At 35.9% G+C, this 22290-nt stretch overlaps 1 protein-coding gene and 1 pseudogene across 1 annotated transcript in view; both read left to right on the top strand.

Moving 5' to 3' along the window:
- The window catches only part of Faf1 (Fas associated factor 1), a gene marked incomplete in the record, with an annotated part of 402697 nt that overhangs the window by 106463 nt on the left and 273944 nt on the right, over positions 1-22290 (top strand). The window contains 2 exon segments of the mRNA XM_029563227.1: positions 2497-2588; positions 20109-20214. Coding sequence (XP_029419087.1) covers positions 2497-2588; positions 20109-20214 — 198 coding nt within the window.
- On the top strand, positions 2689-3992 carry LOC103733573 (annotated as a pseudogene).

The raw sequence follows: 22290 nt of genomic DNA, 5'->3' as shown, positions 1-22290 counted from the left end.
GCCTCCTGATTTCTGGGGTTAAAGGTGTGTACCACCACACCCAACACAGCTCTGTCTTTCCTGTGCCTTTCCGTAAAATGTGACTGTTGAAAAAATTAGATTGATAAGTATATCTTTAAATTTAAGACTGTTATTTTAAGGGTCCCTTAATGTTTATAGGAAATCATAGCATCATCTACCTGGCTTATTTACACTTTCCTAAGTGATTATTTTTTACCTATTGTCTCCTCAGACATTCCAAACCCTTGTCCATTGTTACTGTCAGCTAATGACTCTGTTCTTTTTTGTTTTGTTTCACTGAGAATTTGTCCAAGCTCTCAACTGTAATCTCTGTTTACTAAATCTTTTCCTTCTCTGCACTCTCCATTGTCCTGCTGCTGCAGTAGCCTCTTGACGTCCCTGTCCACATCAGACTTCTAAGTTTGCTTTACTCCATTCTGTATCTTCTCTTGCCTACTCATTTTCTTTTAATTCTTGCCTTTCTGAGCTATATCAGCAATATTTACTTTGATAGATTATCATTACTCTTCAAAAATATTATTTTTTTCCATCTAGAAAAAATTCTAAACCAACCAGACAAAACTGTTTTGCTCCCAGCCCTGATTCCAGCAGTGGCTCAAAATCTATATAGTTCCCTTAGTAACAACTTCCCATTGCAGAGTTCTTACTGTTCGTCAGCTTCAGCTCCTTTTACTCATTTCTTTTGAGCCCAGAGCAGGAACTTGCCCTTGTCACCAACAAACACATTACTAAAACGGGTGGTAATTTGTTCAATTCCATGTCTTTTAAGTGTCCTCTATACACTTTCAGTTTTATACCTGTAACCTATATCCTTGCTCCAGACATGCTCCTTGAATTCCAGATTGCTATATCTAGGTGTTTTCTCCACTTCAGTGTCTATAAGAAATTTCAAATTTAGCATGTCCTAAAGTAGTGAAACTACTTCTCTAGTCTTCCTTTCATCAATTGATTCCTTTCATTTGTTTTGTGTAAAGTCTTTCAGGTCCTTATTGGTGTCTTTCTCTCATAACTCATGCATAATTTGCTATGAAATCCTTCTGGCACTATTTTTTCAATGTATCCAGACCTTAGCTATCATGCATCACTTCTATAAGCATTACATTGGTTTAAGATACTCTTGATCTCATCTTGATTTCTTTCATTGACTGTTCTCTCCTGCAGTTCTCTGTCAAACTATTTTCCATCTATTCTCAACATATCTTTCAGTATGATCTTTTTGCAAACAGATTTATTTTTATTAGTTTCAATTAGGTTTATATGTGTGTGTACTTGTGTATGAATGTATGATCATTTTTAGCATGAATCTGATTGTGTCACTCCATTAGTTTTCCTCTCATTTTTAGCATGAATCTGATTGTGTCACTCCATTAGTTTTCCTCTCATCCTGAATAAAAGTCAAAACTCTAATAGTATAAATTAATACATTTTCTGTCCCCATCACTGCTGACCTATCTCCTGTCAGTTCTTAGTTGGCTGCAGCTACACTGGCCTCTATTTCTTAAACATTTTGTTCTGGTTGTATCCTTTGCCTGAAATGTTCTTTCTCTCTACATTCTCATCGTCTGTTGCCTTGCTGCCTTTATATCTTTGCTCAAAGATCACACAGACTCTGATTACCCAGTTTAAACCTATGAAGCTCCCTAACTCATATTCTTCATCCACTTCCCTGCCTTATCTTTAGTCAAACAAATATCACCTTCTAATTTTCAAATACTTTAATCCTACTAAAATATAAGCCCAAAAGATCAGGAATTTTTGGTTCTTGAAGTCCCTGCTGTGATTAGGGTGGTCTTGGTATAGAGTAGGTGGCTCAGTAAGTGTTTATGGTATAATGTCTGCCCTGATTGTATGATGTAAAGATGTAAAATATATTTCCTAATGTGTATTCCTGTAAGAAAGCACTTCAGCAAGTGTACATCATCAAATTGGGAGTTTTGTGGTAAATTCAGTAAGTTTGTGTGTGGATGTACTTCAGACAGGGAAGTTTAATAGCAGCAAAAGTCTCTAGACTCAGAGTAAAGTGACCTGGGTAACTCTTACTAGATTAAATCTCCAAGTTATGTAACCTCTTAGGCTGTAGCTCCTCATCTTTAAAAATCATTGGCTTGAGGAACTTTCTATAATCCCTTCTAAGCCTAATGATTTCTGAAAACCTGTATTACTAATTTTTACTATAATAAGTGCATTTTAGTTGCATGTATATTATTCTTTAGTGAAGAAATTAACAGCTCTTGTGTTCTTACCTATTTTCATCTCTTTATGAGCTAAAAAATGTATGTTTTATTATAATTTCAGATTTGTACTCATTTGCAATCAAAGTAGCAGAAACAAGGTCATTTGGATTTAGTTCTGTTCTATTTAGGAAATTATAAAAGATGAAAAAATCAAATGAAAAACAGCAAAATATTTAAAAATTAGAAAAATTGATAATGCAGAGTCAACATTTATTTTTGTTTTCCTTTTTTTCTATTTCAGACTGTTTTAAAATCACTACACTTGCCAAAAAACAACAGTCTTTATGTTCTTACACCAGACTTGCCACCACCTTCATCATCTAGTCATGCTGGGTAAGGTGTTTACTTTTGGGAATTTGAAATGAAAAGTTTGATGGTTAATTTCTTTAAGCTATATATAAACATAAAAATTAAATTTCATAGAAGATTTAACATGCCAAAAACTGTTAAAGTATATCAGTTTTCAAACTACTTGGTTTAGATTATTTGTTTGTTCTGGTGATAGACTCTTCTTCCAAAGAAAATTCTGTGGAAATGCTTATATATTAAAAATTATCCAAATAGGCTGGGGAGATTGCTCAGTGGTGCCTACTATATGGGGGATCCTGAGTTCTACTCTAGCACTCAAGGAAATAAAAGAGTCAAAATGACTCTTCTTCACTGAGGAAGGTTTAGAGGGAAGAGAAAGATATGTACAATCTTGGTTTCTCATTGCTGAAGAGATACAGCTTTGAGGAAAATAAAGTAGGTTCTACAAGATAAAGCTAGAAAAATACCTACTTTTGCATTTTAAAGTTTCTCTCCACTTAGAATGGAAGGACTAGCTGGGTGTGCTTGCATACACCTTTAATCCCAGCAGATTTCTGTGAGTTCAATGCCAGCCTGGTCTACATAGTGAGTTCCAGGCCAGCTGGGGTTACAGGACACCGGGTCTCAAAAAGACCTAAATAAGGTGAGAAGTGGCTGCAATGCTGAGCGGAGGAGGCTGAAGCTGAGGTGGCCTCCTTGAACCATAGGATCCAGCTGCTTGAAGAGGGCCTGGAACGTGCTCAGGAGCGCCTGGCCACTGCCCTGCAGAAGCTGGAGGAAGCAGAAAAAGCTGCTGATGAGAGTGAGAGAGGTATGAAGGTTTTTAAATCTGGACTCTGAAAGATGAAGATGGAACTCCAGGAAATTCAGCTAAAAGAAGCTGAGCACATTGCAGAAGTATGATGAGGTGGCTCATAAGTTGGTGATTATTGAAGGAGACTTGGAAGCACTGAGGAACAAGCTGTGCTGGCAGTCGCTTGTGCCATTCCCATGACTGTCACTAGCGGTCTAGTTGCTGAGAGATGGATGAGCAGATCAGACTGATGGACCAGAACCTGAAGTGTCTGAGGACTGCTGAAGAGAAGTACTCTCAAAAAGAAGACAAATATGAGGAAGAAATAGATTCTTACTGCTAAACTCAAGGAGGCTGAGACCCGTGCCTAACTAGAAAAAACCATTGATGACTTGGAACATAAGCTGAAGTGCACCAAAGAGGAACACCTCTGTACACAAAGGGTGCTGAACCTGAAGATGTCCAGTTACCCAGTCCTGCCCTGTGGCCGCTCCTCCCTTTGACCCTAACTCCGCCTGAGGCCAGCCTGCCTGAAGCTGACCTTGAAACTGAGGGCTGATCTTTTAACTGAAGGCGTTGCTTTCTCTATTTACCACCCCCTCTACCCCTCATGTCTTTTTACCACTGTCTCCACATCTTCCCAGAGTTCCAGCTGGGAAGGCCGAAGCACCTTTGGGAACGACACAACGCAATACATTTTTGGAATGATCCAGTGATTTGGATATTTGATTGCACAGTGTTTATTAGTACTAGATGAAACAAATAGCCTGTATTAACTGATTGTGCATATGATAGAATCTTTTTATATAGCATCTCAAAATTAGTTTTTAACTTATTTCAGAGGTTCATAGTCTTTATGTGCAACTGCTGATTTTGTTATCAAAATGGGTTAATTCCTGCCATGATTACTAATCATTCAGTTCTTAGACCTGCAGGGGAACAATACTTCTGAAATGCAGCACTTACTGGAAACTGAAAACTTTTTCTTCTTGGTTTTGTGTATTTTGCCAAGTTACAGCGTTGTTTCTTGGGTTGAAACAATGAGGGAAAAATTCAAAGAGAAATAAAAACTGTAGTATGAGGAGGCATCTGGTAAGATTCATGCTATTGAAAAAGCTGTATTAATATGTATTTCATTGAGATCCAAAACATAAGGGCTTAATTTTGTAGATATTTATTTATTCTAAAAAATTCAAATTTGCTCTCAGTTATAGTACATTGTGTATTTACTAAACAGGTACATTGTATATTCACTAAATTGTATATTTACTACATTGTATATTTACTAAAACATACAAAAATATATGCTCTTAAATTATTTAGTGACAAACCATTTTCTTAAGTTTTGGGTGGAACTATAAAAAACCATCTACTTCTATGTCTTATTAAACACTTGCTTCCTCTGTTGATTTTACTACCACTAGGGGGTGCCTGGTAATTGAGTCTTTGTATTTAAAGTTTCTCTCTGGAAACAGGTACAAGTGGCAAAATTATCCTATGAACATTGGTACTTGAGTTCAGAATGATTTTAATGTCAATTATACTTTTCAGAAAACAGTACATAAACCTAAGAATTTAAGAGTGAACTCTATTCATAATCTTTGTAACAGTTGAAAAGCATAAACACTTTAAAAATAAACCACAGTTCAGTAATGAATTGAAAGAGTGAAGCATTATCCCTGTGGCACATTTGTAAATTAAATTTTAATTCATAACAAAATTAGAATGGGGAAAAAGCTGTTGCCTATATGTTTCAGATTACATAGGAAAGATGCCGTTCAGCGAGTTTTTAGTTATTTAATAAAGGAAGACAAGCTCTGTCCTCATCGAGCTCATAATTTATTTATTAAAGAGACTGGACGTTTTAAGAATTCATTTCATTACAGAAGAGTTTCTTAGATAGCCCTGATTGTCTTAATTCTAAAGTTCAGATTCTTTTACCCAGTTTTTCCTCGTGCTCCCCTCTCTCCCCAAAGTTGTTGGTATTCTTGAGTTCTTTTCTAACCAATCTCTCTTAATGTAGATTCTCTTGGACATCTATTTTCAACCCTTCAACTTTAAAAAAAAAATGTTTAAATAACTTATAGATTTCTACTTACAAACTTACCTGTTCTGTTTGTCTCTAAAACTTTTTGTTTGTATGTCTCATATGTTATTCAAAGATGTCTAGAACTGACTAATTATTTTCCTGATAAAACTGTACTGTTGCTCATATAGTTACAGTCTTAAGTATATTTTATGCAACAGTATAAAATGCTGAGGTATACTTTTTCTTCTATATATATTTCATTGAATTTTTATCTATTCCATATGATGCCTCTTACTCATATTTAGACTCCCTCTTCTTTTCCCCCTCTCCCCTGTAGCCCCCCAACTGATTTTGTGCATTCTGTCATATAGGTTAAGGCCCATTGAGTCAAGTTTGTGTCCCCAGATGTCCCTCAGTGTGAGTTCATCTACTGGAGCCTGATCAACCTATTAAGTGTCACTCCTTTAAAGGAGACCAACTCCCCCTCACCCAGCAGTGATCAGCTGCCAGTAGTTCCTTGGCTTAGGCTGGGGCCTGCTGCCCATTTCCTCAGTTCTGTGCTGGGTTTTTTGTCTGGGTTGACTTGCATGGATCTTGTGCATGCTGCTACCATTGCTGTAAGTTCATAGGAGCAAGTTTCTAGAAGCCCAGAAAACTATTTCTTTGTGGTCATTTACCACTTCTGCTCTTACACTTTTCCCACCCCCTCTTCTGAAATGGTCCCTGAGCCCTGGGTGGGTGAGGTTTAATACCACTGCAGTCTGTTGAGATATATGTTAACTAGAATGCCGATTTCTAAAAAGGTTATTGAGCTGGGCATGTAAGTAGTTGACTTTGTTAAGGCCACTTTTGGTAGAATAGTGGAAATGAGAATTGGATTTTAGTGGAGAAATGAAGAAAAGTTAGCATTTCATAAAATTTGATTGTGAAGGGATGAAGTAGGGTTAGAAGATAAGAATTATTTAAAATATAAGAAAAACAGGACAGCAAAGAGAACAACCTGAACAACAAACAGAAAACAACAAGAGTCTGGAGGGCCAAAAGGTATGTGGGAATTAATTGGCACCTGTTTCAGAACATCATAAATGGAGCGATTTAACAATACAGTTTTATTCTCCCAGATTTGAAGTCCAAGTGGAAAATTCTGACTAGGTCAGTTGTGATGAAGGCTTTCTTCCTGACTTATAAAGTGCCAGCATCTCACCTTGCCTGGTAGGGAGAGAGAAAGTGAGCAAACTCTGCCCTTCTTTCTCCTCTTTTAAGAACACCAATCCCATTAGACTAAGGCCTCAAGCTTATGACCTCATTTAACCCGAGTTATTTCCTTAAGACTGTATTTTCAAATATCATCACATTAGAGGTAAGAACTCCAACACATGAATTCTGAGGGTACTTAGTTCAGTTCTGGGTAGGGAGACAGAAATGGAGTCCAGGATTAAGTTTTGAAATCAAATTAGCAGGGTTAGAGGCAGTAGGAAAGATAGATGAATAGAAGATAGGTGCCAATGGAGAACATTTGAGTTCTAGATTTTAGTCCACTTACAGTAATGATGACAAAGTCTGGAGTGTGGATAACAGTGAAATAAAATTAGATAATACTAAAGTGAGAGTAAGAATATCAAGGAAATGTAAAGTATTTGAGAAGTGGCAGTAATACCATAACTCATTTATGAAGGCAGGCTTCCTGCTAAACCCTTTGTATACATTTTTTTCTTAAATCCTCCTAACAAATAATGAGTAGATACTATTTTTCGCATTTTGTATTAGTGAAGCTAAGTGAAAGGTGAGGTGACGATAGAAAGACAGTGGTTATTGGGATATGCATAGGGTCTTGTTTGAAGAAGGCTGTAGAAATACTGATTAGTCCCCATTTAAAAACAGAAGTGTAGGTGTCAGTATTACAACTAACAGATAAAGAAAGTAACTTACACACTTCTAGAAACATCTTAGTTAATATATGAGTGGATTGGACTTTAAAAAGTATAGGGCCAAGCATGGTGGCACATGCCTTTAGTCTCAGGCAGAGGCAGGCAGATCTCTGTGAGTTCAAGGCCAGCCTGGTCTACATAGTGAATTCCAGGACAGCTGGGGCTACAGGGAGACGCTGTCTCAAAAAGACCAAAAAAAAAAAAAAGTATAGGAAACAAGAATGAAGGAAATAGAAAATGCAAAACATCAAATATATTTATAATATCTATAAATAAGACAGTATTAAACCTTTTTATTCAGAGTAGAAGCTCTCAGCCAGATGTGTGGTGCATACCAACATACCAATGAGCTTTTCACTCCTGGGGCTTAGACGCAGAGTTTGAGGCTACATGACTATTTTGAGGTCAGCTAGGGCCACATGAGTAAGACCTTATCTCAAAAACAGCAACAACAAAACAAGACAAAAATTCTCAATTCGGATCTTTTAAAAATTTCTTTAAGGTAATAGCAGAGAAAATATAAAATAAAGTAACAAGAAATGGTGCCCAAAGTATCCTGGAGCTAATGTTACCTGGAGTGCAGTATTACACTGTTACACTACTGAAATTGCAGTTTTAGGCAAATAGCACTTAAAAACATTTTTCTAAGGAAATATGAGAATTGTGAATTTTTGTATTCTAGTCAGTAAAAGTTGACAAAAAATACATGTAAATAGACCAGTCATAAATGTACATCAAATGTGTGCACTTTGTAGGCTACAGAAGATTTGAGCAATTTAATTTAAAAACACTCATGAAAAAAATTCTAAGAAAATGAATAACAAAATGCCAGTTTCAAAGAATTATTGTCATATTGACCCAATTCCTATACCTTTGTATTCATAAAGGATATTTATTTGAAAAAGTATTTTAAGAAGCTAGTGTTATAATCAGAACAATGCATAATTTGATAAGTTTATTATTTTTTTTTTCTTTTTGTCTTTTTGAGAAAGGGCCTCCCATAGCTCCAGCCAGTGTGGAACTCAGTATGTAGACCAGGCTGGCCGTAATCTCACAGAGATCTGCCTGCCTCTGCCTCCCAAGCTCTGGGACTAAAGGCGTATGGTACCATGCCCAGCTTTTTGATAATGATTCTTAAAATAACTTGTCATTCCTCAAATATTCCTTGAAATACTGATATTATTGTGATTGGTAATCAACTTAAATTTAATTCTAATTAGTATTATTACTAGACTTTGTATAAATAAAAATTTAAAGAGTTAGATTAGTAAACGTTTCTTAATAAGAAGTCCCTTAGAATAGTGGCTTGTTTTAAGATGTCATATCCCTAAAGTTATGCATCCTAAATGAAAAAAGAAACTTGTCCCCAATTAAAGCATCAATGGAGATCACAACACATCTAATTGGAGTGATATACCAAATCCATTTATACAGTTTATTGCCTGTTGATAGGTCAGTGACTACTGAGATTTGCTTGTTAGCATCACACTTTGAAAAAGAACTGCAGGTATTCTTTGACTAGGGGAACTGATTTAATGGATAGCAAGAAACTTGGTTACTAATTCATGAAGCAAAACTTAATATACTGCAAATGCACTTTTTCCCTTGTATTTTTTTTTCTTCAGTGAATGGAATTGTGTTTATACAGTTTTGCTATTTACTGCTTGGTGTAGATCACAGTATATCACTATCACCACTAATTACCACATTTTGATTAATCTTATATACTTTGGTTAATACATTTTGCTGAATCTAACATATCACTATATTGGTAAACAGTAATTATAGACATAAAGCCACCTGAACTTTGAAATTATCATGAAAAAATGTTATTAGGAATTATGTAAAATGAAATGTTTGTTTATCTAGACATATTTAATTGCTACCAACGAAAGCAATTAAAAGTAGCTGCAGACTAAGAGGCCAGCTTTCGTTAAACATGGTTTTAAGATTGTTACAGAACTTGTGGTGATGATAACATGGTGTCTTGGAGGTTGTTAACAACTGTAGCAGAGTGTTAATTAAGAATGATGTAATTTGTAGTTCAGAATTATTAGCATCATGTTAGTTTAGCTGGACAGAAGCAAAACCTAGTTTTGGTTATGATAAATAGCTCTTCATATTTATAGTGGAAAGATTAACATTTTATTTTTATGCTGTTCCTGAGACAATTTTAAAATCCTGAATGAAATACAGTCGTATGTAAACATCAAGCTTTAGCTCATTTACATATGTGCCAGATTTTCAAACTGATTGCTATTTGAACCTAATCTGTCATTGCTGGCTGCATTAGCTACAACAAACATTACATTTACATATTGATTTCTTATTTTGTTTTAGTGTAAATAATCCATAATTATAATAAATTTGATCTTTTGTTGACAAGTGTTCATATGACTCTAAGTTTAGAATGGAAATTTAAATTGCCATGTGTCTTGCTTTTTAATTTAAAATCTGATGTATCTAAAAGGATAACGGTAATTGTAGATCACAAAATATTCAAAAGATAAAAGAGAGAAAAAGATCTTAATGTTTGAAAAGATGCAAGTTGTATCTTTCTAAAATGATACACATTTTTTATCATAAAACTCAATGGTAATTTAAATATATAACTATTGTTGCTTCAATATTAGGCCATAGTTAAAAATAAAATGCAGTGTAAGTGAATGCCTACATTGGATCCTATTTCACATTGTTTAAAATACCTAGCTCAACAAAGAAACGACATATATGTGAAGCAGAGATGAGATAAGACTTTCAGCTTCTCTATTGGTGTTAATACCTGTCTCACTTATGTATACAACTAATTTAAGAGGCATAATGACATAATGGCAATGTACAGTTGTCATTAGACATAAAGTGTTTTACATAGCAATGGCAGCAAACTTAGAATCCTCACACTCATTAAAAGTGCGCTGTATTTTTTTTTCTTTTTGTTTTGTTTTGTTTTTTGAGACAGGGTCTTCCTGTATCCCCAGCTGGTCTGGAACTCACTGTGTAGACCAGGCCTACCTCTGCCTCCCAAGTGCTGAAATTAAAGGCATGTGCCACCACTCCCGGCATGTGCTGTATTTTTTAAGTTAAAAATACTGGCTAAATTATTTAAACATTCATATATGGATAAATTTTATTAAGTAACTTTAATGTTTTATTATATATATATATATATATATATATATATGAGTGTATTGCCTGTATTTAAGCCCCCATGTTGTCCAATGCCCATGGAGGTCAGAAGAGGAGGTCATGTTAGATCCTCTCGAACTGGAGTTACGGACAGGCATTTGGGTTAGCAGCCATGTAGGTGCTGGGAATTGAACCTGGGTCCTCTGTAAGAGCAGCCAGTGCTCTTAACTTCTGAGCCATATCTTCAGCCTCTTATTAAATAACTTTAATTTACACACCATATGTTTGCAAATTTTAGATGTCTGAAAGGTATATATGAAATTTGACAGAAGCATCTTGTTTTCAACTATGGATTACTGTGAATGAGCTTTTAATTTGAGGTATACATACAGGTGCCTTAACATAAGTAGCCCGTTTAAAAGTCTAAATTGCACTGATAGTAACTTTTTACTTGAATACTAGTAACATGGAAGCTCTAAGAGACTTTACATTGGTCAGTTGGGCTGCTGTAACAGAATATAACAACTAGGTGACTCAGACAACAAACATTTTGTTTTTATGCTCATGAAGGTTGGAAGACTAATACCAATATGCCAGCCAATTCACTTCCTGGTGAAGCCCCTTATCCTGGCTTGGTCACCTTCTTGCGATGTCTTCACATTGTCAAAAGAAAGAAATAGATATATGGGCTTTTTTCGGGGGGGGGGTGTCTTTTTTGAGACAGGGCCTCCTTGTTGCCCCAGCTGACCTGGAACTCCCTAAGTAGAACAGGCTGGACTTGAACTCAGAGATCCACCTGCCTCTGCCTCCCAAGTGCTGGGATCAAAGATATGTACCACCACATCCGGCCAGATCTGGGCTTTCTTAGTTATCTTACAAGAGCACTAATTCAGTTGTGGGACTCCCATGCTCAGAACCTTATCTACTACACCTAATTACTTCCAGAAGGACCCCTCACTAAATACTATCTATTATAATAGGAGTTAAACTTTCAATGTAAGAATTTTTGGGAGAATACAGACATTTAATTTTAATAGACTTGAGTTCAAGCATGAATTTCGTTTTCATAGTTTGTTTGATTTTCGTTGATTTATAGCTTAAAATGGTATCTTCCTTAGGTCACTTAATATTTTAATAGACAGGCTGTAGTTTAGCTTGACTGCATCTATTGTCTGCTAAAGACTTTCAGAGGGTATTCTGAATCAGAGGAATTGATAGAGAGGAAATCCTTTGATTACTGTCATTATTCTTGATTCAAGACACTGCCTACTGATTTGGTACCCTATGAAATGAGGCCGTTTCTAGTTGGCAGGAGAGCAGTCATTCTGTTTTTCAAGAATTACTAACTAGTCTGTAGCTATATGGTGATTAAATGGTGTTTCTTTTGTTTGAAATAATTGTGTGTGTGTGTGTGTGTGTGTGTGTGCACGTACTTTATATATGTGTGTGAGTGATGGGGTATAACTAGTGCATATGGAGGTCAGAGGGCAACTTGCAGGAGTCACTTCTTGCTTTCCACCCTATGGGTTCCCAGGACCAAACTTAGGTCATCAGCCTTGGTGGCAGGTACCTTTACCCACTGAGCCATCTTCCTGGCCTCAGATGATGTTTCTATGTTATAATTCAGCCCTAATTTAAACTTTAAAAATTACTATGTTTGTTTAAATAGCCTTGAATGTATTTTCTGACTTCCTGAAGTGCTCTCTGAATGTGAAATAAACTGGCAAGATATTAAGTAGTATATTTGCTTTCTTAACTCTTGCTAATTTTATCAGTACTTGCCAGTAATATATGGCATTATATATTCATATGTATAAAATACATGTATTAGAATTCAGATTCTTTGTTAGAGTTTGTTTACTCAAGTTGGTTGTATATGGTTTTCTTCTTGAAAAAAAGTGAAGGAGAATGTAAAGAATTTTTAATTTAAGCCAATGAATTAAAATGGTATTGACATTCATTAGAAGGCAGGTATATTACAGATAATGTTTCTCTTTCTGGTAACTGTTTGTAGTTAAATTGGAGTGTGATCTTTTTAGGAATAGTCTACTAATGAAAGATCAGAAGCCTGAAGCTTGTGGACAAAAAAGAGTAAAGATGTTATACTCAAATTCTACATCTGTGTTACTAGCTTAGACATTAATGCTTAGTTATAATACTGTGAATTTTAGGGACTTGATTATCTGTCCATATTTTTAAGAGTTCCCTCTCATATGCTACTCTCCTCCCCAATTTTAAAGTTTAGAAACACGTTGAGTGCATTTACTTGGACCTTTAGCTCCAACTATTGAATAGATTGAGGCAGGAAGATCACTTGAGCCTAGGAGTTTGGAGACAACATAGACAATGTAGTAAGATTGTCTCTTACTGAAAAGGAGCCCTTTGAAAGAATTATGATAGGATATAATTAAAAATGTCTATGACTCCTAGGTACTAATATGGTTAGCTTTCATTTTATTTCATTTTGTTTGTTGTTAATTTTGTTGTAAATAGCCACTAGGTTAGCTCCTGGAGACAAATGTCAATCATTCTGATTACATTTTACTCATTAGTTTCAGTGTACAACTGAAAGTAAAGCAAAGATTAGTTGTTTTGATGACCCTCGTTTGCATGTAGAAATCAAACCATGTCTTTGTTAAGTGTAAATATCTCAGTTGAAAGAAAAATCATAAAAGAGAAGTTAGCAAAGAAAGAGTACATGTTAAATTTATGTAAAACCATTTCTTGAGCTCAAAGCCATTTGCAGACTGGCAAGATGGCTTAGTGGGTAAAGCGTTTAACATCAAGCTTGAGGACCGGAGTTTGATCCCTGAGATCCATATGGTAGAAGGAGAGAATCAAGTCCTACAGGTTGTCCTCCCAACTTCACATGTATGCCATGGCACACACATGCTCATGCTCAAGCACCCCCCCCCAAATAAAATGTTAGATGAAAATAAAATGTTCTTCTATTTGCTTTTACATTTTCCTTCCAGATTGAAGAGAAAACATGGTGCTTAAAATAAAAATACTGCACTACTTCCCACCTGTCTATTTTAGTTGACAGTCTTTTTAGACTTTAAAGACTCAAAGTTGAAGTTGTGTGAATGACTTTGCATCTTGAAGAGAGACTGCTAGAGGTCGGCATAATTATGACTGACTTGCCTGTCTATTATGAGCACTGTCAGGGAGAAGATTGCTCCTAGATGCAGTGACTGAGGCTCCGACTCATTTTGTTAGCTTCATTAGTTAGATGCATTTTGCTTGGATAGACTTGAGCATAGTGTTTTATTATGTAAATCACAGCGAACATTCTTTACAACCTTCTCCACCCTATCTATAAACAAACAAACAAAAACACTGTCACAAAATAAGGCCTACTTTGCTCTTGTAGAAAGCATCTGTGGTGTGATTTAAATATAAAGTGTTTTCTGTAGCACCTTAGGAAAATCAGTATTAGAAAATCATTAGAACATTATCTTAGCACATGGTATTATACATAAAAGTATATTTGCTGCCTATTCCTCAATAAACTCAATGAAGGCAGAAATATGATCTTAGTGGGATCATTTTCTTGGTCCCCAGAATGCAAATCTATGACTGTAGTCGATGTACTTAGACCTGAGAAACTGCCACTTTTTTTTTTTTAATGAATGTAATATTAAACAAGTTAGCATCAGATTTCCTTTATCTACGAAATGGAAGTAATTATAATAATTTTATATCGTTGATAGGAAATTCTTAATGCCTGGTAAATTGTAGCATTTAGAAGACCAGCTGTTAATGACTAAGCAAATGAATCAGGCTAGACTATGATTGATTGTCCTAGGCTGACAAATCATTTTCACAAGGATGATGAATATGATAGATCTACCTTAAGACGTATATGAAAAAATACCATTCTGAGTAACAGACAAAATATACAATTCATATTTCTGTGATCAGAAAGCCTCTCTCTCTCTCTCTCTTTTTCTCTCTTTCTCTCTTTCTCTCTCGTTTTGTGTGTGTGTGTTGCATGTATATGTTCAGGTGCAGTTGCCTATGCCTCTGTGTGTGGAGGCCAAAGGTTGACTTTGGGTGTCTTTCTCTATTGCTTTCTACTTTATTTTTTTTGAGACAAGACCTCTCACTGAATTTGGATCTCGCCATTTGGGCTAGGGTTGGCTGATTAGGAAGCCCCTGGTGTCTTCCTGTGTCCACCCCTTCCAACTCTGGAGTCACAAGTGTCAGCTATCTTTTATGTGGGTACTCGGGGTCTTTTCTTACAGGCCTTCTCCCAAGCCCTATTAAAAAGGTTTTCCTTTGTATGGTTTTTTTTTTTTTTTTTTTAACTTGAAAAATAATTGCCACAGAAGCACTGTAGGTCTTTTGTTGATATTTCACTGTCGTTGTAAGGTTGGTACAGTCTGAGTATCTCTCAAGTGTTCCATTTACAGTTTTATAATAGATTACCTCATAATTTATCCAATAAAAATTCACTTTTGGCTTTTTAAAACCTAATAGTCATAATTCTAACAAGGAAAAATCAGACTTTCTGAAGAGGAAACAGTATTTACAGAATATGCACTTAGTAAATACCACTGAAAGAATGATTGACTTATAATGGTCAAACAGCTAACCCTAGTGGAGCAGTTCAGATCTGGATCCTTATATCCTGAGAGGTTTAAGGATTGTGTTGCTGTGTGTGTACACCTTACCATCTCCATAGCTACCCAGAAATTCTAGAACTGTACTAAAATGATATTCTTCTAAAGTAGTATGGCAGGTGATGGTGGTCCTGTCGAACTTGTCTGCAAAATATTGCACAAAAATGAAGAAATATATCTAAGGAATTGGTTAAAGACAACCACAAAAAATTTAAACATATGTAGATTCATAGGTAAATTTAGAAAATATTATATAATATAATGAAGATTTCTGAAACTGAGTTCTTTAGCCTAGCTTTTGAAATTTTCCATAATATAGCTCTTGTCTGTTTTTATAAGGAAGAAAATGTTATTTTGACTCGTGTTTTCAGAGGTTTTAGTCCATGAATGCTTGACCTTCCTGCTTAGTATGCCTTGGGGAGTACATATTGGAGAAAACTGCTCACCTTGTAGTGGGCAGGAAGCAGAGAGGGTGTCGGCAGGGTCCCAGTCTCCCCTGTCAAGGGCAGTCCTACCCATTTCCCAGTTTCCACCACTTCCCAAAAAATATTACCTGACAGAGACCAAGCCTTCAACACTGGCAGTTTTGTGGAACACTCCAGGTAGATCCAAGCTATAACACCTTGCCTCACAACTAAATTTTGAGAAATACCAGATTTGAGATGCCACCCCTGTAGCCTGTTCTGTGTGTGGATATTCACCTGCTTGAAAATGGCACGCTTTGGTCATCTCCTGGTCTTTGTCCTATTGACTGCAGCATTCTTGAGAGGCTGTTCTGTTCCTCTTTTTGATGTAAGGAAAGGAATTGAACTGTAGAATCCATAAGTATGTCTCTCCCTTGCTTCCGTGTCTAGGTCCACAGGAAGGATCTTGTTCAGAATCCTTTCCCCATTGTACTTCTTTTTCACTCCCTTTGTTGTAATCATACCGAGCTTTTGAATGCTGCTTGTACATGGTCATTTTTATGGCCTCAGTGCATTAATGTCCCAGAAGCCTTTGACATAATAATTCCATTCTTCTAATTGAAACAGTTACTTTTTTTTTTTTTTTAAACTAGGCTATATAGGGGTCTGGAGAGATGGCTCAACGGTTAAGAACACTGGCTGTTCTTCCAGAAGACCCAGGTTTGAATCCCAGCACCCACATGGCAGCTAACAACTGTCCATAACTCCAGTTCCAGGGGATCTGACAGCCTCTTCTGTCCTCTGTGGGCATTGCATGACATGGTGTATTTACCTACATGCAGGCAACACATGCATACACATAAAACAAAAAATAATAAAATATTAAAAAAAAACTAGGCTATATTGATTTTTCTCTTGGCTCACTATTAACCTCCTTTAAACTGACACCTTTGCTTCATTTCAGATGATCGAAATGTTGTAGATGTTCTAGGGCTCCATTTTCTTTCTGTCAGCAACTTCTTTCCTCAAGTGATTATTTGGGCACAAAATCTAAATACCCCGTGTTTGCTATTGACTCCTCTGTTCTTACATCTCTTAATTGACCTTTTTGTTTTTTGTCTTTTAGTTTGTTTTCTGAGACAGCATCTCATGTAGCCCAGGCTGGCCTGAAACTGACTTTATGGCTAAGGATGACCTTATTTATACTCCTGTTCTCTCTGCCTCTGCTTCTCAGGTCCTGGGCTCACCTTTCACTTGGTCTTTGCCCCTTACTTTCACCTGTTTTGAATGTAATATTAATATTTCTATTTGGATATCCAATAGGCATCAAATTTAATATCTCTAAAACACCACCCTCAATTTTTCCCCATCTTCCAGGCCAGAAACCTTGTATTTCTCTCATACTCCATCAATCAGTTGCTGCTTTTTGCTTCTGAACCAAGTGTTCTGCACTTTATTCTTACCATCTCTACCTCTACTACTCTGGTCTAAGCTACCTTCTCATTTCTTTTAATCTATCCTTCTATCTCCCCTACCTCTAGTCTTTTTCTCTCCATAATCAGAGCAGCCCCAGCTGGCTGGAATTTATTATGCAGAAAATGCTGACTTCAGTTTCACAGAGATTTGCCTGCCTCTGCCTCCTGAGTGCTAAGATTAAAGGTGTGGGCCACCATGCCAGAGCAATCTTCAATAGATATAAACATAAATCACCTATTAACATTTTCCTTTATAAAACCCTCCAAGAGCTTTCCTGTGCATTACTACAAGAAGCTACATGGTTGGACGAATCTCTTTCTTGCCATGCCACCCTTAGCTTTTAAATCACTTCTTTGGAGATGCCTTCCCCAACTGCTCTTTTGAATAATCTTGATCCTGTTACCTTGTATCTTATAGCGTTTTATTTTCTTCATAGTACTTAACACTCTTCAGAATTATTTATTCATTTATTAGATCTTTGTCATCTTCAACATAAGTTTCATGAAACAAAAACCATGTGTTTCTTGTTCCTCATTTCCCTAGCAACTAGAATAGTGTTATGAACATAGGTTGGTATACATTAAAGTATGTAAAAGGGCCACCTTTGTCCCCTTCCCCAAATTAAAGAGAAAGATGTCTTTCTGAGTGGTCAGTTTAAGGTCCTCTTTATCCTTCACGTTTCAGCTTACATATATGTATCTTCCCTCGATTCTGGATTACTCTGACTTGTGGATTCTTTCACTCCCTCCCTGAGGGCAGAGTTAAGGACTTCCATCTCAGTTTTCATCGAGCTCTTCTTTCAGCTCCACTGTCATTAATGTATTTGTCTATCCCTATTAGACTGAGTTTTTCAGAGGAGAACTGGGTAATATTATTTAACTTGAATTCCTTTGCACCTGGAATAGTGCAAGGCATTGAGCTGATGCTAATAAAAATAAATCTAAAGGTTAACTGTAGTAATAGTTTTCCAGAGGTAACATTGTTGTGTGAAACAAAAAGATGAATAAGACTTACATCTTCTGGAAATTCACAGTGAATACCTGCAGTGTCCCAGGTATTATGTGTAGGTGCTAAAAATGTAATGACAGATACCCTTGCCTCAAACATCTTGTATTTTAGTTGGATATAGTTTTTTTTTTAAGTTTTCATTAATAAAATTTCATGACATACATTAGTGTTTCCTCTGAATTTTTTTTTTTGTCTGTAATTTTCCTGCAAACTCTTTGGGAGACTGGGATGAACAGATTAGGTACCCAATTCTAATCTCTGTTATATGGGTATCTGTTTTATCACATTGTTCCACATTGGCAAGGAGGAGCCAAAAAGGCCAGAACATTGTAGCACACTCAGAATACTTTCTGATGTTATAGCAAATGACAATCAAGACAGGCAGTTAGGTGATTTGGACACATTAGTAATAGACTTTTATTAAATTATTGATGAAAATCATGTTTTATAATATTGACATAAGATAGAATCATGACTTAATTTCTTAATTTATGTAGCTAATTTAATATACTTATGTTTTCTGACATATTTCTAGCATTTGTAACTTTATCATAGGATTAAAAATGTTGCTCTGCACTTCAGTTTCTGAATGCTGTTTAAAGCTGAGTCATAAGTGAAAGCACAATTGTATTGAAGGGAATTTGGTATATTGGTTAAAGTTCTCTATTTTGACTAAACTGTCTTTCCATACCCCCCCTTTTTTTCGGTCTTTTTGAGACAGGGTCTCCCTGTAGCCCTAGCTGACCTGGAACTCGCTATGTAGACCAGGCTGCTCTTGAACTCACAAAGATCCGCCTGCCTCTGCCTCCCAAGTGTTGGGATTAAAGGTGTGTCCCACCACACCCGGTTAACTAAGCCATATTTCTTTTTTTTTGGTCTCAAAAGAGACAGGGTCTCCCTGTAGCCCCAGCTGTCCTGGAACTCACTATGTAGACCAGGCTGGACTTGAACTCACAAAGATCCGCCTGCCTCTGCCTCCCAAGTGTTGGGATTAAAGGCATGTGCCACCATGCCCGGCTCCTAGCATTCTTTTTTTGAACTATGGATTTCATTTGATTTATAACTCCATGTGTTAAGAAGGGACACTGTTAAAGTAACAATCATTTAAAAAGCAGCAACCAACAAACCAGTATTTAATTAGGTATTTAAAATCAATAATTAAAAATCAAGGGCAGGAGAGATGGCTCAGTGGTTAAGAACATTGGTTGTTCTTGGCAGAAGACCTGGGTTCGAATCCCAGCACATGGCAGCTAACAACTATCCATAACTCCAGTTCCAGGGGTCCAACGGCCTCTCTGTCCTCGGTGGGCATTGCACAACACAGGCGCACTTACCTACATGCAGGCAATACACGCATACACATAAAAATAAAAATAATAAAATATTTTTAAAACCTCAAACAGGAGCAGTATCTAAAGTAACAGATAATTCATAACATATACCATAACTCAAGCTCTACTTATTGAAAATATGATAATTCATCATGATTAAGCTAAAATGTACCTTAAACAGCATTCTTTTATTCATTTTTATTTTATGTGTATGTGTGTATTGCCTGCATGTAGGTAACTGCACCCGTGTTGTGCAATGCCCATGGAGGACAGAAGAGACTGTCAGATCCCCTGGAACTGGAGTTAGGGACAGTTGTTAGTTGCCATGTGGGTGCTGGGATTCAAACCCGGGTCTTCTGGAAGAACAGTCAGTGTTCTTAACTGCTGAGTCATCTCTCCAGCCCCTTATACAGCACTCTTAAATAAAAATAGTTTCATAGGTCTGTTCTAGAACAGCTGATTTACTGAGAGTTGCATCAGTCTTTATGTATACATTTTAATAAATATTTCAATAGTTTGTAACTGGTGATGATTCTCTTGGAGGAATAAATATATAGACAATAGCACGTACAAAATTGGTACATATTCAAAGTATTTGCAGTAGAATTTTTAAAACACCTTGGTAGAGAAGGAGTTAACAGGTTAGCTCCCCTTGGTTGTTCTCAGCATGCTCTCTTGCCTTTAGGAGCTGAAAAGATGATAACATTGGGCCCAGACATGCCTGTGTGGAGGTTAGGGTACTCCTGGGGTTTTTGCAGTTAGCTGTAAAGCAAGCTAGAACTTGTTCATCTCTGAATTCCTTGTTTTTCTTTCAACCCTTTCAGTGCCCTGCAGGAATCATTAAATCAAAACTTCATGCTGATCATCACCCACCGAGAAGTCCAGCGGGAGTACAGCCTGAACTTCTCAGGAAGCAGTACCATTCAAGAGGTGAGTTATGTCTCACAGTTAAGGAGTAAAGGTGGCTCATTATAACTAATATTGACCCTTTAAAGAGGGCTTATCTGTTCTGGTGGAAACTCTCTTTATGTTTCATTATTGAGTTTTTAATTTTAATTAACTACAGCATCAATGATTACTGTAGATACACTAAATGACTTGACCCAGAAATACAGATGTTACAAATGAGAACTTGATAATTATTAAACTATCCCGCTTAAATTAAACCCTGCTTAAGAATAGTCCATTATCATATAAAATATTCTATGGTTTTATAGTAATTGTATAAAATACTAACTTGCAAATTATTGAAAGCATTCATTTTGGAGGGTGTTTTTATTTTATTTGAAAGGTCATGCATGCTCAATGTGCCACATACATTGTGTATGTTACTATTTTAAACAAGAATTTGAGGAGGATTTTCTTCAGCAGCTCAATCCTAGCTTTGGGTAGTATTCATAAGAGACTGTTGGAGACTGTCATTTAGCTCAGAATATCTGGAAGGGTCTATTTATACCATATCTTTTTTCCAGTGTGGCCAAGGAGGGCCACTGTTTGAAAAACAAAACCCAAAACCTCTCTTACTAGATAAAAAGTACCTTTTTGGTATGCCTTTGGCCCCCACCTTTGGGGGGGTGCTTGAGGCTTTGACTGAACTTCTATGTTTTGAAACATTAAAATAGTGACTATTTTATATTACCCTTCATAATTTATGAAAGCAACAGTCACTTGCTTTATTACTAATTTTTAAGAAAATAGGTCATGCTTAATTAATCCTGGCCTACTTCAAAAATTATTTTTTTAAATAATTAGCAATTTCATTTTGAAAGAACAAGTAATTTTGATCCTAATTATTTTTTCACAATTATATGAAATACTTTGGTAATGGCTAGATTTCCAGTAGACTCCCCACCCCACCCTTTTTTTTTTTTTTTTTACATCTTTGGTTTATAGCTTTCATCATTTGAATTTTCTCTACTGATAACTGAATAGCTTATTCGCTGGGAACTAAACATTAACTTTCAGCATTTTCTCAGATTTCTGAATTCATTCATATTTTTTTTATTTGAGTTTTCTTGGAATTTCAGTGTGTGTGCATTGCCATTTCATTTTTTAATCTCTATAATGGGTAGTCTGTATTCTGAATTTAAAACTTTAATTCTTTGAAATGTCATTTTTGTTCTTATGTTAGAACCATAGTAAACAATTATTTCTATCTTAAAGTTATTACAGGATCTTTATGACAATAAAATCTAAATTACATATGTGAGCATTTAATTGAACAAGGAAATTTTGCTTCAAAATAACTCCAGTTAATAAAGCAGGATAATAAGAGGGAAATTTCATTCTACTGACTTAGTTTTTTTATTTGAAGAATTGTATAATGCATGATGGATAAACATAGACATCTTTTCTGGATGAAATTTTTTAGGTAAAATTTTGTGGTCTGTGTGCGATTTCCCTCTTAACATAGCTCATTTTAATAATTTGAGTGTGTTTCAAGCTTCTCCCACAAGAGGGCAGAAAGGACTATTAAGCTGATAGCCTAAAAATGCCACTCCGTGTTTTCAAATTAGCTTCTCTTATATTAACAAAAAGGAGCATAATGGCCAAGTTATTGTTTGATTTACAGATAATTGGCATATTGCAGGGAGGAGACTTAATTTCACCCTTTTAAATTAAACAGGGAGATTTAAAAAGACATAAAATATTCATTAATGTTCGGTGATTATAAAGTAGTGGCATATATTTATTTTGTCTTTATTACTGTTTCGATGGGAAAATACTGCAAATATTTCCGAAATCGAGTTGGCCATACTGACAAGTTGAAATGTTTAAGCAGTGTTAATGCAATCTGCTCACACCTGATATCCTATGCAGAATGATTCAAAATGACTACATCAATTATTAAAAGAAATGTTTAAAATTCTGTAAATGTGCCATTGCGTGCCACAGTTGGCTGAAACTATTCTCCAGTTTATGTTATTTAGATTATCAAATATATTTTAAGTGTCAAGGACTTGAAAACAGTAAATCTTTTTCCTACCATGTTCTGCCTATCTTTTG

The sequence above is a fragment of the Nannospalax galili genome, unplaced genomic scaffold (assembly GCF_000622305.1).
Source record: "Nannospalax galili isolate Female #2095 unplaced genomic scaffold, S.galili_v1.0 scaffold655, whole genome shotgun sequence".
NCBI lineage: Eukaryota > Metazoa > Chordata > Mammalia > Rodentia > Spalacidae > Nannospalax > Nannospalax galili.
Note: the sequence above shows the minus strand (reverse complement) of the source record. Positions and strands in the feature narration are given on the sequence as shown.